Source organism: Saccopteryx leptura, chromosome 1 (genome assembly GCF_036850995.1).
Source record: "Saccopteryx leptura isolate mSacLep1 chromosome 1, mSacLep1_pri_phased_curated, whole genome shotgun sequence".
Classification (NCBI taxonomy): Eukaryota; Metazoa; Chordata; class Mammalia; order Chiroptera; family Emballonuridae; genus Saccopteryx; species Saccopteryx leptura.
In genome coordinates this window covers 325,860,019-325,878,007 of record NC_089503.1, presented here as the reverse complement: position 1 = coordinate 325,878,007, position 17,989 = coordinate 325,860,019, and the positions used below count along the sequence as shown (strand labels likewise).

The 17,989-nt window shown below is 43.4% G+C and overlaps 1 protein-coding gene across 3 annotated transcripts in view; it reads right to left on the bottom strand.

Annotated features, from left to right (window-relative positions):
* Nucleotides 1–364: 364 nt before the first annotated feature.
* FAXC (failed axon connections homolog, metaxin like GST domain containing) overlaps nucleotides 365–17,989 on the bottom strand; it is a 66,864-nt gene continuing 49,239 nt past the window's right edge. For all 3 annotated transcript variants that reach the window (XM_066358840.1, XM_066358838.1, XM_066358839.1), the window contains 2 exons: nucleotides 11,423–11,539; nucleotides 365–2,062 (listed from right to left, as the gene is read on the bottom strand). In XM_066358840.1, coding sequence (XP_066214937.1) covers nucleotides 1,773–2,062; nucleotides 11,423–11,539 — 407 coding nt within the window. In that variant the 3' untranslated portion in view covers nucleotides 365–1,772. The remainder of the gene's footprint in view (nucleotides 2,063–11,422; nucleotides 11,540–17,989) is intronic.

The following is a 17,989-nucleotide window of genomic DNA, read 5'->3' as shown; positions in this document are numbered from 1 at the left end:
GTCGCCGGCTTGAGCGCGGGCTCATCTGGTTTGAGCAAAAAGCCCACCAGCTTGATTGAACCCAAGGTCGCTGGTGCCAGCAAGGAGTTATTCGGTCTGCTGAAGGCCCACGGTCAAGGCACATATGAGAAAGCAATCAATGAACAACTAAGGTGTTGCAACACGCAATGAAAAACTAATGATTGATGCTCCTCATCTCTCTCCGTTCCTGTCCCTGTCTATCCCTCTCTCTGACTCACTCTCTGTCTCTGTAAAAAATAAATAAATAAAAATTAAAAAAAAAAACTGTATCTTCACAGTTAGGGTGCCTTAGTAAATACAGTAAGTACAGAGTTCATGGCTCTCAGGGGAGGGTGGGAGTAGGGGGCAGGAATAGGAGATTCTTAAGAAACATTAAAATTTGTACTCGGCATTGCCTTCCTCTCACTGGGCAATGGCTGAGAACACCAGAAAAGTTGGCATTAATAAAACTGCATAGAGTCCACACTACACAAAGTGCTTGGATACTAGCAACACGGTCCTCTTTCTCCATCCCCTTTGCAACACCTCTTGCAAGGTTTGTTCTCAAAAAGACATTACAAGTTGACAAGCTTCTGCTTACAAAAATCAATCAAATACTTTCCCCTTCACCTCTGTTAAGCCCATCATATGCCTCAGCTTTATTCCCACCAAACAAATCAAACACAGGCAACTTAACACTCAGGAATCAGCGAAGGACAACATTCTCCTGTGCATTCAGGCAATGAAAGAAAGACGTTTCTGCTGATATGCATAATGAAAGATCATTTGTAGCTGTTGATGACTTGTAAAAATATTTCCAAGGTTCTTTCAAGAAAAGATTTCAATTCAAGCAAGATCACAAAGGAATAATGACAGAGTCCTGACTGTACCTTTGTGTGCTTCATCTGCTCAGCCTGTTCAAGGGACTGTGGCTGCTGTTGCCTGGATGCAGAACACCTTTGCCCTCAAATCTTCAAATGTATGAAGCACAATAAAAAATAAAATGCTGTGTTTACGTCACACCTCTTCCAAGAGGTTTAAAGTGCAAGATGGGACCCCATGCATCCTCACAACACCCTTGTGAGGTAGGTAGGTGGAGAGTGTTACCGTCCCCACTTTGCAGGTGGGGGAAATGAGGCACACAAGAATTAAGAGACTTGCCCGAAATCGCACAGCTATTCACCAGCAGGGCTTAGAATAAAACTTATACTGATTAGGACCAAGCACAGTGCTTTGCACATAGTAGGTGTTTGCTGAATATCTATGGATTTTATTTGACTTATATCTCAACACATATACACACACATAAAATACAAGCAGTCATCAAACATTCATCTTCTACATTCCTTCTGATGACACCTCTCGTTACTCCAAACCCTGGTGGATGAAGGATGCTCATGATTCATCTCACAGCTAAGCCCTCAGGTTGAGGAGGAGCAACATAAACAGTCTGAGGAAAACCTGCGTTTGCACCTGGTCTACCTCCTGATATTAGTTTTCTAATGAAAACAAAAATGGATTTCAGGAACCATGCTGACTTTTTTTTTTTTTTTTTTTTTTTTTTTTTGCCTGTTTGTTTGAAATGGAGCCATCTGAATGGTTCTGTGTTTCGTTGGTACAAAAAAGAAATAAGGCTGCTATTGTCCAGTTAGCTTGTGAGAACTGTGCCACGCACGAAGGCCTCCTTCCAGCACAGGTGGATTGCACCTGGGACACTGGACCGACCCCAGGGCGCGGCCGCGCCAGCCGGAAAGGGCCAGTGAGGCTCAGCATCACTTGCACTGTTCGTGGTCTGTGGAGTCGTCCATGTCCACGTCAGAATCGAAGAGCGAGCGTCCGGTGAAATCCGTGTCTGGCGTTCTGGAAAAACTGTTCTCCGCTCCCTCGTCTTCAAAGGTCTCTGTCCTTGAGTAAAAGCTGAAATCCAGCAGGGGCGTGTGGGTTTTGCTGCCCTCACTGCTCTCCTCGGACTCGTAGATGGTGTTGTCATCATCATGGTGCCACTCCGGCCAGAACTTCCTTCTGATCCTCTCACAGTACATGGCGAGGTTGATCAGCTCACCTGCAATGTGGCAAGGACAGCTGGAGTTAGTTCTCAAAGGCAACCACCTGCCCACCACTTGGCTGTCTGAGAGATCTGGGAGAATGGGGCGGGGTAGATATTAAAAGTGTTTTCCACAGAGGAACTGTCAAAATATTTAGATTTTCTACATGTAGCTAGAAAGGTGAGTGGGAAAAGCTAAATTCAGTGAAGGGCTAGATGAAATGTAGGAGTGAGTTCCTATGGTGATGAGAAATTGGGGGTGGGTCGTTTATCCGAAATGGCACCTAAAACTACCATCATTTTGCTTTGTGAAACATTTTATTATTTTATGTTTGCATATCAAGAGAACTAGTGCTTCAGCTGGCTCATCTTTAAATTAATTTATAGTCCATGAAAATACACCAACTGTCAATTGGCTTAAACCAGCCAGAAGTAATCACACATTCCACAAATATTTGTAGTGTGATTATGGGCTGTGTACTACGCCAAGTAGTTGACAAATGTTATCTTAGGATGGAAACTTTGCTCTAAATAATCCTTAAAATGGATAACTCAGAATTGTCTTTATAGATGACTGTACCCACAGAAAAGTAGTTTTGGGGTTTTTTTAATTAAATTCCACAACTGCATTCCCACTTGGTGATTGGGCTGCTTTATCTGCACATGAATCAAAGGAAGTAGCTGAATAGCTAAAATCATCCAGGCATTTGTCTGAAACATGACATGGTATTTGGTTTTTCTTTCTAATTTCAAATGAGGAAGGAAGAGGGTGAGTTTCTGCCTTTAGTCCACCAGATGGCAACATTGCTTATAAAAATATAATTTGTCACAGTCTAATAGGACTTTATGGCCCTTAAAATATTTTGGCTGTTTACTTTTTAAAATTATATAAAACATTCACTTATTATGTAGTTAGGTGATCCATATTTTATATCAGAATAATAGATAATGTAGATAAGCCAAAAATAAACGAATTACCAATAATCCCATTCTCCATAATATTTTCACTTATATTCTTCCAGAATTTTATATTTATATAGATTTTTATATATTTACATTTGCTGTATAACATTTACTATATATTCTGTTTCCTAGCCTACATTTTTCCACTTAACAACATATAATGAAAATCTTTCAATTTCACCTTATCACCAGTAATTCATTATACAGATGTACCATAGTTTCATTTTGTTATTACTAATCCCTTCTCACAGGGCATTTAGATTGTTTCTGTAAGAGCTCTAATTATAGTCTATAACTACTCATATTTTCTATCTAAAAAATAATATAGTCTCATTTTGGAAAATTAGAAGCCTATATAGAGAAACTATAAATCATAAAAATAAAAATAAAAAACCCGCCTGACCGGGCAGTGGCGCAGTGGATAGAGCATTGGACTGGATGCAGAAGACCCAGGTTCGAGACCCCGAAGTTGCCAGCTTGAACACGGGCTTATCTGGTTTGAGCAAAAGCTCACCAGCTTGAGCCCAAGGTCGCTGGCTCGAGCAAGGGGTTACTCGGTCTGCTGAAGGCCCGCGGTCAAGGCATGTATGAGAAAGCAATCAATGAACAATTGAGGTGTTACAATGCACAATGAAAAACTAATGATTGATGCTTTTCATCTCTCCGTTCCTGTCTGTCTGTCCCTGTCTATCCCTCTCTCTGACTCTCTCTCTGTCTCTGTAAAAAAAATAAAATAAAATAAAAATTAAAAACCCCCACAAAAGATCTCTAATCTCATCAATCCAAGATAACCACAATTAACATTTTGGTGTCATTCTTTCAGTATTTTTTCCTATTTGTTTATTGTCATTATTATTATTACCTATTACTTCCTGTAACATTAATGCAAATGTTTTTCCACGTTATTAAAATTTTTCAAAACTTGATTGCTGTTCTGCTGAAACAAATACACCCCCCTACAAAGTACAACAAAGCAAATCCCCTGCTTCAGGGATCCTGTAAACCAGTGTTCCTGCCTTGGTGCCAGGTCCCCATTTTCATTCCTATCAGATCAGAATCGCACAATTCACACTCTGAAAGTGTCCATCCCGACTGCTCCCTACTCGAAGGTTTTCCTGTGCACTCTAAGGAGCCAGAAGCAGAAGAGCCAACATCACTGGTCCCTTTTGGAAAGATGCAGGCAAAACCTTCACTTCTCTTCTCCCTCAAGGACGCAGTCGTGAAATACCTCACCAGCTACTGCTGCCAGTCACAGATAACCAAGAACTGGATAAAGATGTGGAGGCAGCAGCAAGGAGGTGGCGGAGACATCAAAAACAAATCATGGTCACTTCACAGCAGGTCCAGGGGACAGCCCTGTTTGCCTCAATCAAGTCCATTCCCGAAGAGCTGCTAGAAAGCCAGAATCTATTCACAAGATCCGCAGCATCCACAGCACCCATGGCTCTGTCCACTGCTTTTGTGGCTGTTCCTTGTACAGCCTGTTTCTTTACCGTTCTTCCAGGAGACCTGCTCCTTCGTGACTGTGTGACATTAATACCTCTTCAGCATATAATAAAAAAAATTAATCAGACTAGCAAACACATATATAGTCCTTATTGTGTACCAGACACTTTGAAGTGCTTTTTTTCATTTGTTGAATTCATATTAACTTCCTTACTCCTTGCAAAAATCTTCTATGAGGCAGAAAACATTATTATCCCTGTCTGTAATGGGAAACCTGCAACAGAGAGGTTAGTTAACTTGGCTAAGATCAAGTTCTAGATAGTGGCAGAGCCAGGATTCAAACACAGGCAGTCTCCGGCTCCATGCCCTTCGCTATGGCTCCACTCTGCTTCCCTCCTGATGAGCTGACACTGTGGCCTAGGAATTAGTAGCTCTGCACCATCTGTCACAGGATATTTTTCTGTCATTCTTTCTGGGGTCTCAAAGGATTGTAAGAAGCTGCCCCTCATGAAGGAAGTAATTATTCTATCAAGCAGTTAAGAAAGAGTTTGCTTTGATAAGCAAGGACTAGTTCACACACCCACCCTCATGTCTTGCCCCTAATGAAAAGAGTGAAAATCTGTAATTAAGTTCTACCTTCATCTGGCTTTGCCAATTATTCCTGTGCTTAGATTTTCTTTTCTATCAGTGTACGCATTCAACACGCCTACCAGCCAAAAGAATCTAAAAAAGTTGCCTGACCAGGCAGTGGCACAGTGCATAGAGCATTGGCGTGGGATGCTGAGGACCCAGAAACCCCAAGGTCACCAGCTTGAGTGCGGGGCCTCCAGCTTGAGCGTGGGATCATATACATGACCCCATGGTCACTGGCTTGAGCAAGGGGTCACTGGCTCGACTGGAGCCTCCTGGTCAAGGAACATATGAGCAAGCAATCAATGAACAACTAAGATGCTGCAATTATGAGCTGATGCTTCTCATCTCTCTCCCTTCCTGTCTGTCTCTATCTGTCTCTTTCTCTTCTTCTCTCTCTCGCTTAAAAAAAAAGAAACAAGTTGGCAGTAGAAACCAGTTGTGTGTGTAGTGTGTGTGTGTGTGTGTGTGAGAGAAAGAGAGAGAGACAGAGAGAGATGCCTATTAACATAAATATCTATATTGAAAATGTAACCTAGGAAACTGCACTTTTCCAAGTGTACTCAATATGGAGGTCAGTCACAGTACTACATGGCAGGTCATAGCCGAAACTGCTACAATCTTTTTGGAAAAGTAATACATTATCTATTAAAATTTTAAATATACATATCAGACCACTTTTTTTTTTCTTTCTTTTTTTTTTTTTTTTTTTTTTTTTTGAGAAAGAGAGAGAAAAAAAGAGGCAAGGAGAAAGACAGAGACACTGAGCTGCTCCTGTATGGGCCCTGGCTGGGGAATCGAATGGGCAACCTTCACACTCCAGAACGACGCTCCAACCAACCGAACTATCCGGCCAAGGCCAGACCACTTTTACTACTCTCTTCTATTAATATAAAAGTATCAGTATGTAAAGATACATGTATAAGAATGTCAACTGCAGGGCTGTATCACTAAAAAAAAAAAAGGAAAGATGGAAAACATTGATTAAATAAATTATGGTGTATCAATTCCAAAGAATAATGTGCAGCTGTTAAAAAAAAGCAAATTATAAAATAATGTGTATAACGTAATTTCATTGTTTAGTTTAAGAATAATAAAATAAACCAAAACAGCCACATATGATTACATAAATTTGTAGATAAAAAAAGAAAGGCACTGACGTTTACTCCAAATCCCTAATATTTATTATTCCATGGGAGGTGGTATTAAATACGGATGGTGGGAGGTCAGAAATCTTTAAAATGCACCTGTATTATTCAACTTACTGCAACAATCATATATTACCTTTTTAGTTTAAAAATCCAATAAGATGCATTAGTAAAATACTAATGAGTGACTAGTGATATTCTCAAACACCTGGAGAGGGTATTTAACAGAAAGCCAGTGGCCCTCTGAACAGACCACACTCCCAGACAGAATAAAGAGCTTTTCTCTTGGAATTTCTCAAGTGGAAACATCCCCCCACCACTCTGAAAAAAGTGACTCATTTTATTTTCTTATGTCACTTCCATTTTTATAATATTCAAAAGCACTCTGTACGCTGGACACTGAAAACGTCAACCAGATCCGAGAGCACGGACTCAGTTTCTCGTGGCTGCCAATCATGCGCGGGAGGAAGGCGAGGGAGGGAGAAGCCTGCCAGGGTCTCCCAGCACCAGCTGCCCAGCCCTTGGTCATCAGCCAGCAAATACAGGGACAACATGGAGCCAGTGCCCACACACACTCCTCGGGGCTGCAGGGATGTACTTGGCACCTCCCTGTTTCCCACCTGGGCGAGATGCTGGCTCTCTGCTCTTGCTTCCTTCCACTCGCACTCTGTCACACAGGCAAGAAGGGCACTGGGCGAAGTCCATAGTAAACCTAAATGCCCTAATGAGGACATCTTCTGCCCTCATCTCCTTGAAGCTAAAGGACACTTTAAATTCAAAGATTTCAAAATATAAAGACAAAAGTCACCTGAGCCAGCCCTTTACTGGGACCTGAATGTCCCCATAACAACCTCTTCCTGAACACCTCCAGGCAGAGAGCAGTAACAGTGTGGCCCACCATCTTTCTCAAGGATGTCCAGAATTTTTTCCACTTTTTAATCTATTAAATAATAGGCAAAAAAAAAAAAAGTCCAAGCGCAATAAATAACTGTTGGTAAAAGAGCTGCTGATCAAGATTTTTCGTAGAACACAGTTTCGTTTCTGACAAATTCAGGAAAAAGCAGCGTCCGTTCAGCGGTTTGAGCAGGGCTGGGTAGGTTTGCGCAGGGCTGGGAGGTTTGCGCAGGGCTGGGTAGGTTTGCGCAGAGCTGGGGAGGTTTGCGCAGAGCTGGGGAGGTTTGCACAGGGCTGGGAGGTTTGCGCAGGGTTGGGAAGGTTTGCGCAGGGCTGGGTAGGTTTGCGCAGAGCTGGGGAGGTTTGCGCAGAGCTGGGGAGGTTTGCGCAGGGCTGGGGAGGCAAGCAGATGTGTGCAGAGCCCTTCCTTTCGTTGCTTCAGTTTCACTGTTCTCAGCTCCCAGGTCTCCACATCTGTTTTCAAAGAGTGCCAAGTTTACATGCAATTCTCTGATAAGGCTACTCTGATCAAAACCTCAAATGTGACGACTCCTCAAGAGTGTTAATTAAACTGAGATCCTTTTTTGACTCTAAAAATGGCAAAAATTTTAAAATAAATTATATTCAAGCCTAATTAAGGAACAAAATTTTAAGTGCTTTCAAACAAAAGCTTGTGAGAATATAAACTGCTATGGTCTTTCCAGAAGGCAATTTTAGCCATACAGACCAAGAGTTTATACTCTTGTGAGACAGTAATTTCTCAACTTGAAATTTAAGAAACTAAGCTGTGATAAACAGGAACATATATTTATACAATATTCACTATAGAATATTTGTAAAAATCATTTGAAATAACCCATAGGATAAAGGTATTGGACAACTAGTAAATATATTTTTGAAGAATATTTAATGACAAAGGAAATGGCAATAAGACATAGCTAATTTGAAAACTGCAAGTTATAACTGTATCAACATCATGATCCCACTTTTTAAAAATATAGACATACATGTACTTGATAAAAGATGAGGATACATACCACAATCTTAACAGCAGTTCTCTGTGAATGACAGTCACAAGTTGTTTTTATTTATTTTTTTAGGATTTTGTTTATTTATTTTAGAGAGGAGAGAGAGAAAGAAGGGAGACAGAAGAGGGGAGGAGCAGGAAGCATCAACTCCCATATGTACCTTGACCCCACAAGTCCAGGGTTTCGAACTGGTGACCTCAGCATTCCATGCCAAACATTCTAGGGGTCTTTATCCACTGTGCCATCACAGGTCAGGCTGTTTTTATTTTTTTAACTTTTCTATCATTTCTAAATTTTCTCCAGTAAGGAAATAATATTTCATATATCTATAGAGATACAGGTATATATCTATAGAGATAAAGGTATATAAACAAACAAATATTTTAAGAATTGCTGACTACTCCTAGTCTGTCCTTTACTCACCTAAATTAAAGAACATTTCTCACTGATATAGATGGTTCCAGAAGTAGTTTGTGTGGCGATATTGTAAATAATATCTAGATCCAAAAAGCTAATATTTATACACACACACACACTCACACTCACACATGGAACATATGGGTGTCCCATGGCAGAGAAGTGCCTGATGCGAGCCACTCATGTTCCTGGGTTTGAGCCAGTTCTAAATTAGCCAGGCTTTTGGTTGTTTCTACATCTCCTTCTCTTGTTACTTCTTGGGAAAGTATGCATCCCAGGAAAAACAAAGGCAGAGAAAGAAGAGACCAAATTAGTAGTGTGCCTGCATATTAGCAGCTGGGCTCAAAAGTTTGGAAGGGGCCTGAACTTAATGACTAAAATGAAATTTGGAGACTCACTGCACTTTAATAATTCATGCTACATCTGTCCTCAGGGAGAGCTGGAAGCTACTAACTTGTTTTGAATCAAAGTACATGCAGCTATGTGCCAGAAGTTCCCTGAAGATGAGTGTCAGATTCCCCCAAATGTGTGTATCTCAGGGTGGAACTCAAATTCAATCCTCCAAACAGGCTGATTATTTGTCTAAAAAGAACACTAAATGCCTCAGGTCCTTCCAGGAAGACAGAGAGGAAAGGGCCAAGTCATAAATAAACAAAAGTTGCTTCATTTCTGCAAGAAGGGATGTTATAGAATCAGAGTTCCACTGATGATAAACTCCTAAATGCTTCTGATAAACAAAAGATTACCTCAACAGACATGTGTACATATATGATACGGTGTGTACATGTATTTGCATGTGCAAATGTGCTTGTCTAGAAGTGTAAGTGTGCGTGTACAAATGAGGGTGTATGGGGTGCGTGTATAGAAGTATGTGAGCAGATGTGGTGTGCTAGTCGGTATGTGGTAGAGAAACAGGGGAGAGGAGCAAGTAACAGGAAGAGAGAGTAAACACAAAACACACTCCTACAGGAACTGAAAGTAATCAATATATTTTAGTCCACCATGGAAAATCTGATTTAAAAAGGAAAATATTTGAAAAGCTATAAATATCCCCAGTATCCACATTATCCCTAGCCCTTAGGGAAGTCCCAGACCTTCACTCAACACCTAAACCATTCTGAACAAGTCTGGTCATGCATCTGGAGCCCCAGCCTCACCCGCAGGAGGACCTGGACAGTGACTCCTCTCACCCACAGCCTGGTCTGAACTTCCGGAAATGCGCACGGGCTCATGAGTACACACACAGCTACAGCCTCCACCAGCCAATCGCCACCCCACCCACCCGTGATCACCACACGTCACTGCTCACCTGCCTCCGTTTCACGTGCAATTCTGCCTTACTGTGTACTAATGGTCTCATCTACACCCCCAGCCTGCTCAGTTGGGGCATAAACACCTTGATGAACTCTTTGAGCCCCCTTCCCCAAACCTAAATAATGAACTTTGACCCCCACATCCCCAGGCCCCAGACACGTCAGGTACTGCTTCAAACTGGAGAAGATCCTAAACAGCCCCACCCACCCATGCAAGGGAAGCCCCTCCCAGAGGCCTCAGCTGCCTGTTGACCCCACCACCCCGCTCCACCACATGCGTGCATACACATGCCAAGATCCGTTTCCCTGATATCAGCTCAAGTTGAGCTTTCCCTGCCCCCTTGCCAACACAAAGCTGATTGCTAGCTACCACCCTCACCCCCACCCCAACACGCCTGCTCAGCCTCTTGCTCGGCCCTTCACCCTCACTTCTTCCCCTCCAGTCTAGAATTGTGATTCTGACCGGTCTTACAGCCAATATCTCACAACAAAAATACAAGGTTGGGTTTCTTTGGTCAAAATGTGCATATAGTAATATTAATAATAAAATTTTAGGCCCTGGCCGGTTGGCTCAGTGGTAGAGCGTCAGCCTGGCGTGCAGAAGTCCCGGGTTCGATTCCTGGACAGGGCACACAGGAGAAGTGCCCATCTGCTTCTCCACCCCTCACCCTCTCCTTCCTCTCTGTCTCTCTCTTCCCCTCCCGCAGCCAAGGCTCCATTGGAGCAAAGATGGCCCGGGCGCTGGGGATGGCTCCTTGGCCTCTGCCCCAGGTGCTAGAGTGGCAGAGCATCGCCCCCTGGTGGGCAGAGCATTGCCCCTGGTGGGCGTGCCGGGTGGATCCTGGTCAGGCGCATGCGGGAGTCTGTCTGACTGTCTCTCCCTGTTTCCAGCTTCAGAAAAATACCCAAAAAATAATAATAATAATAATAATAATAATAAAATTTTGCATAGCACCAGACTTACAAGCATGTATTGACACTTTGCTCATTGCCTGTATGATCTACAGACACTTCACTGAAACAGGAGAAAGAAGTGCTTTCTCCTCAAACTCAAATGACACAGAGTCCTGAACTTTCACCTACATGTGAAATATCTAAGATCAGCTAAGAAAAAAAGAGCATCTGAGATGGGCAGTGAGTCCATCAGCCCTCCACCCCGTGCCCGCTGCGGCGCTGGGCACACCAGTACCACTGTCCCGCGGAGATCAGGGAAAACCAACCAAACAAGGGGCTAGGTAGGAACTCAAGCCCCGTTTCAGCAACAAGTGTTGAGCAAACATGTAAGGAGCTGGGAGAAAAGCCCTGATGTAGAACAAGACTAGATTTGTGTCAGCTTTGTCAGAACACAATGTGAACAAGGAGGCAGGTGAGAAGACCGGTGTCTGCTTCACCCGTGCATAGCCTGAGCACAGAAAACTGACCCCAGCCCTGGATACCACGGCCCGGTGTGTCCATAAAGCACTGCCCAGCTTGCAAACACCACCCCCGCCCTCGCCCTCCCAGCAACTCTCAGAACCCGAAGGGGTTCCTGGTGCTTGCCTTTGATCAGCCGCTCAGGTCTCGTCCCCGGTAAGGTCCACATTGCCTGGGCCAGGTGTCCAAACACGGTGGCGTCGAGAGTGGACAGCTTGGAGCCCATGATGTACTTCTTATCGCCTGCAGCAGACAGAACAGAGAGGTCACTGCGGGCCTGCGCTGTCCCCCACGGTCACAATGGTGTTCAGCACACTTGCATTACATGCTCATTTTACTGTGAATCAAAAGGCTTTACAGAATCAAAATGCATGCACCCCCTTTTTAAAATAATATTAGAAACAAAAATAAAGCAAATTAAACAATTCTGTGATATGTCAACCTATACAATAGCAAAGCAGGGACAGAACTGGGAATATATCAAGAAAAACAGGTAAGGGAGAAAAAGGGACAACCAATCACCCACAGAACTCTGGAGGGACCTGCTCACCTCCAACTCTAGCGGCTGAAATTTGAGAACACCTGGAAGTTTGCTTAAACTATCTCAAAAGTAACCCAAGCCACGCATACCCAACCTCAGCACTCACTTTATTAAGTTAGTACATTTCCTTGGGAAAAACAAGAGGCCTAAACTACTTCAAAAGTTTGGAGGCAAGATTTTTCATGATGCCCCTTTGGTCTTGGCAAGGTTCTCACCACTAGGCACCAGCTTCCACGGGAAACACTACATAAAGAAAAGCTATAAAATTACAAGCCCAGCCTGGCCTGTGACGGTGCAGTGGATAAAGCATCAACCTGAAATGCTGAGGTCGCCGGTTTGAAACCCCTGAGCTTGCCTGGTCAAGGCACATATGGGCGTTGATGCTTCCTGCTCCTCCCACCTACTCTCTCTCCCTCTCTCTCTCCCCTTCTAAAATAAATAAAATAAAAATAAATAAATAAAATTACAAGCCCAGCCCGGGAATCAGGCTCCTATACAAGTATCTTTCACACCGCTGCTCCCATCTGCCCTTTCCCACCACTATTTGTCACCTTGATTATCCCACCTGACCTGTGAAAATTGCCCCAAGTTTGTCTCCTGGGCCATCATCAGGTGCTGTAGCATGTAGACGCAGCACAGATGGAAGCAATCACATCCTAGCATTCACTGTGGGAGCCTGGTCATTACTTAACTTCTCAAAGCCTCAGTTTTCCCATCTAGAAAATGGGGGTGATATTAATGGTGCCCACTTCTTAGGGCTATTATGAGGATTAAGTAGCCTAAAGCATGTAGAGCACATAGCACCATATCTGGGTGACTCGATAAACCTTAGCTCTCATAATGATAGTCCCTCTGGGTCTCCAGTGCAACCCAGACCTCTGAACTTACACCTCTAAGACACTCTTTTATCATATCACTGCCTTTCACAAACATCTTGGTTGGTTTACAAAATGGGTTATGAAATAAAGTCCAAACTCAACTTGGAATTCAAGACTCATTATCCTCTGCCTCCAACCCATGTCCCAGCTTTATCCCTCACCCCACCTTTTCACTAGCAGATCTAGGGAACACCTCCATTCTTCAGGACATTTGGTGCTTCCTGCTGCTCCACCTTTGCTCATGCTGAGACTACCCCCTTCCCTGCCCCCAGAGCCTATGTGCTCCCACTTCTCTCCACGTGATGAATCCTATTCATCCTTCGAGGTCCAGCTCAAGCCTCCTTTCAAAGCTTTCTGTGTTCACTCTCTCAGGTGGCAACAGTAGCTTTCAGTTCAGACAGGCCTATGTTCACATCTCACCTTTACACATACAGCCTTACAGAATTTTAAGTCCTTTAAAGCCAATTAACCTCTATTTCTCAAACCATTTAATGCAAGGAGTTGGGGGGAAGTCACTAATCATTTAGAAAAATAAATGAGACGACTTGAGGAGAGCACACAGCAGACGGGCCCTGCCTCTTCTTGTCCAGGCCTCTCGAGTGGCATTTTTTTCCATACTGCTCTATATATTGGTTGTTTGTCATTTGTTCATTTTATTTGTCCAACTAAATAGCAAGCCCTTTGAAAGTAAGGGTAATTTGTTATTTTTATTCAACAAACTCTAATACAGTGTATACTCTTTGTCGGGCACAGTTCTAAATACTATACTCTACAAATATCTACTTCACTGTTCTTGAACAGGAAGATAAGAAAATTAAATATCTGATAACAATGCATAGGCAAGCCAGGAGGGAAATGCAAGGTAACCGATCAATGCCAATGAAGCTGCAGGCTGATGGAGGTATTGGTGAACCCTCTGGTGGTAATCATATTGCAATATATACATGTATCAAACCAGCAAGTCATGCACCCTAGACTTACACAATATTATACTCCAATTATATCTCTACTTCAAAAAATAAAACAAGGCCCTGGCCGGTTGGCTCAGCGGTAGAGCGTCGGCCTGGCGTGCGGGGGACCCGGGTTCGATTCCCAGCCAGGGCACGTAGGAGAAGCGCCCATTTGCTTCTCCACCCCCCCCCTTCCTCTCTGTCTCTCTCTTCCCCTCCCGCAGCCAAGGCTCCATTGGAGCAAAGATGGCCCGGGCGCTGGGGATGGCTCCTTGGCCTCTGCCCCAGGCGCTAGAGTGGCTCTGGTCACAGCAGAGCGACGTCCCGGAGGGGCAGAGCATCGCCCCCTGGTGGGCAGAGCATCGCCCCTGGTGGGCGTGCCGGGTGGATCCCGGTCGGGCGCATGCGGGAGTCTGTCTGACTGTCTCTCCCCGTTTCCAGCTTCAGAAAAATACAATAAATAAATAAATAAATAAAACAAAAAGGCTGCTGTATGAAGCTGGAGGTGATTTTTTAAAAAGTCACTTTCACTCTATTTTTTACAGGGACCAAGGAATAACCTACGCTAATGCAATATATTGAACCTAACCTAATTGTTTATTTCCGGGGAGGAGAAGCAGGTTGGCCATGGGAGAGCCCTTAGGTGTTTTCCATTGTCAATCAACTTCTCCATCATTTGAGTCTTCACCTGGGACTAAAACCACTACCCAAATACTGGGAATACAAGAGAAACCTACTACCCCGGCAAAAAGAACAAAGAAAAACTAAATATACCATTTGTTCTCAAGAATGTCAGGTTACTTCTTAATGGTGCATCCTGCTGGGTCCATGCCTTGGCCACTCCCCTGCTGGCATCAGTGATAGGCAGAGGGACCCTGGCCCAGAGCTCTTGTGCCATCATCCTCAAGGGCAGGAGGGGTGTGTCCGCCATTGCTCCCTAGGGAACTGTGCCAGGTCTCAGCCCATCAAGGTCTGAATGTGGGGACGCCACGAGAGGATTTTAGGGACTGTGCAAGAAAGGTTACACACCATTTCAGAGAGAAGCAAAAATAAAGGAGAGCTTCCTTCTGATCAAAATAAGAAAAAAGGAAATGTTGATCTTAAATGGCTAAAAAGTCTCAGGGAAACACCAGAGTAAAAAGTCTGTAAACTGTGAAGTCCACTATACAAGCCAAAGACAAGAGGAAAAATGTATACAGATTAAAAAAAAGCCCACTTTGGATAAAAAGAAAAAAATAATAGAAAATATAATTGGAAACCACACATGAACTAGTGCATATAGTATTTAGCCTAAAGTTGCCATTGGCCTCAGAACACTAAACTGGAAGGACACTGATTAGTAACCAGTCTAAGAATGCTGGTGCCCCAGTCTCCTGACTGCCAGCCCAGTGCTCTTTGCTCTGCCTGATAAGCCATGTGCGTCATCATCTCAGAGATAAAGACCCCACGGAGCAGCAGGAGGGTTGAGCTGTGCCTGTTTACAAAACAGATGCTGTAGCCAGGAAGGAATACAGAACATAAAGAGGGAAAAAAGGAAAATCAGAAGTTTCAACATCTTTAAAAGTGCTAGCAGGCCCTGGCCGGTGGCTCAGTGGATAGAGCATTGGCCCAGTGTATGGATATCCCAGGTTCTATTCCCAGTCAAGGCACACAGGAGAAGCGACTATCTGCTCTCTCCCTCCCTCTCCCCCTTCTCTCCCTTTTCCCCTCCTGCAGCCAGTGGCTTGATTGGTTCAAGTGTGGCCCCAGGCGCTGAGGATAGCTCTGTTGTTCACAGCGTTGGCCTGTGGTACTAAAAAGAGCTCGGTACTCAAGCATTGGCTCCAGATGGGGTTGCTGGGTGAATCCCGGTCAGGGGCACATGTGGGAGTCTGCCTCACTATCTCCCCTCCTCTCCCCTAATAAAAAAAAAAAAAGGTGCTAGCAAACAAAATTGATGGAATTATTTGTGGAAATGGTGAGTGGTAGATACAAAATACACAAACAATAGTTATAAATTTAAAAAAATTAAAAATATCCTCTGTTATTAAAAAGTCTTTGGAGTACCCAGTGGAAGCTTTTTAAAAATATTATATTTTAAAATAAGTTTAGACTCACGGAAAAGTCATAAAAATAGCAGAGTTGCTGTATATCCTTCAACCAGTTTCTGCTTATATCATTATTAACACCTTATATAACCACAGTACATTTATCAAAATTGAGAAATTAACATTAATACAGTACTATTAACTGCACTATAGCCTTCACTCAACTTGTATTAGCTTCCCAACTAATGATCTTTTCTGTTCCAGGATCCAGTCCAGGATCTCACACCGCATTTAATTGTCAGGTCTCCTTAGTCTCCTCAACCCGTGAAACTGCACAGTCTTTCCTTCTCCTTCAGGACCATGATGTTTTTAAAGAACACTGCTCAGTTATTTTGTAAAATGTTCATCAATCTGGGTTTGTCTAAGGATTTTATGAGTAGATTAGGTCGTGCAATTTTAGCAAGAATACCACAGAAGTAATACTGTACCCTTGCCGTGGTGGTTAATTTTACGTCTCAACTTGACTAGGCTATGGAGTGCTAAATTATTTGGTCAGACATGATCCTGGGTGCTTTTTTTGTGAGGGTGTTCTTGAGTGAGATGAACATTTAAGTGGTAAACTGAGTAAAGCAGATTTCCCTCTCTGATGTGGGTGGGCCTCGTCTGATCTCTTGAAGACCTAAATAGAAGAGAAAGTCTGACTCTCTCCCAAGTGAGAACAAATCCCTCCCGCTGGACTGTGTTCAGACTGGGACGCGGGCTTCATCCTGCCTTCAGATCCACACTGAAACATGGGCTCCTCCTGGGCTCCAGCCTGTTAGTCTCGGACTCCAACCATCAGCTCTCCTGGGTCCCAGCTTGCCACTGACCCAGCTGATCTTTACACTTATTAGCCTCCATAATTGCATGAGCCAATCCTTTATATTAAAAATTAAGTTTAATAATCTTTATGTTGCCTGACCAGGGGGTTGCACAGTGGATAGAGCGTTGGACTGGGATGTGGAGAGCCCAGGTTCGATACCCCGAGGTCGCCAGCTTAAGTGCGGGCTCATCTGGCTTGAGCAAAAAGTTCACCAGCTTGGACCCAAGGTCACCAGCTCAAGCAAGGGGTTACTCGGTCTGCTGAAGGCCCACAGTCAAGGCACATATGAGAAAGCAATCAATGAAAACTAAGGTGTTGCAACAAAAAACTGATGATTGATGTTTCTCATTTCTCTCTGTTCCTTTCCGTCTGTTCCTATCTATTCATCTCTCTGACTCTCTGTTTCTGTAAAAAAAAAATAATAATAATAATAATATAATAATCTTTATGCTAAAAATGGTCTTTCATATATTCTTATTGGTCTTTTTCTCTGGGGAATCCTGAATAATATACCTCCTCAGGGCAGCAAATCAGAGTCCATAATATCCATATCTTGTCCCTGGAGATGTTAGCATTGGCTGTGTTAAAGGTAGCATCTGTCAGGTTTCTTCATGGCAATGCTATTATTTTTTCCTTTTATACTTAATTATCTTAAGAGAGATATTTTGAGACTGTGTAAATATTTTATTTCTCTACAAACTTTGGCTCTTTGATTTTAGCACCCACCAATTGGATGTCATCTGAAACAATTACTACTGTAGTGTTTGCCTAGTTGAGATTTTCTATTTATCTCGTTCCTTCTACATGTATTGATTAGACCTCTAATCTTCACTTTATCCCTCATTTACTAATGTAGTCAATTATTTATTTATGTACAGTATGCACTTAGGGATAATTATTTTACTCCATGGCTTATAATCCAATACTCTCATTACTTATTTTGTTGCTCAAATTGTTCCAGTTTTGCCCTTTTGAACCTTGGCAGGAAGTGTTTTTAAGAGGAAACCTGGATTTTGGCTTGACTGCCTGGAGACGGACAAACCAAGCTGAAGTCTCAAGTGTCAGTTTCACCAAGTGATTGCAGATCTCTCGGTATCAGCAGAAACAACACACGAAGGGGACTCTGCCGGGCACTGAAGGAACCGGCGTGGGTGGTGAGACAACTCAAGCTTCACTTTCAGTCGCTGACACACACACACACACACACACACACACACACACACACACACACCCTGCTTCTATAGGGACGGACAGAGCAGCTGAGGAATGCCCGAGTGTCTGTGACTCCCTGTCAGTCTGCAGTCAGAAGCATGGACTGAAACTCACTGGTGAGGGCAACCCTGGGAGGTGAGGGACCCAGGATACATCAGACTCCCCGAGGGGTGCTCCACCAGGGGCCAGCTTCCAAGCACCCAGAATATGTCCCTGAGGATGC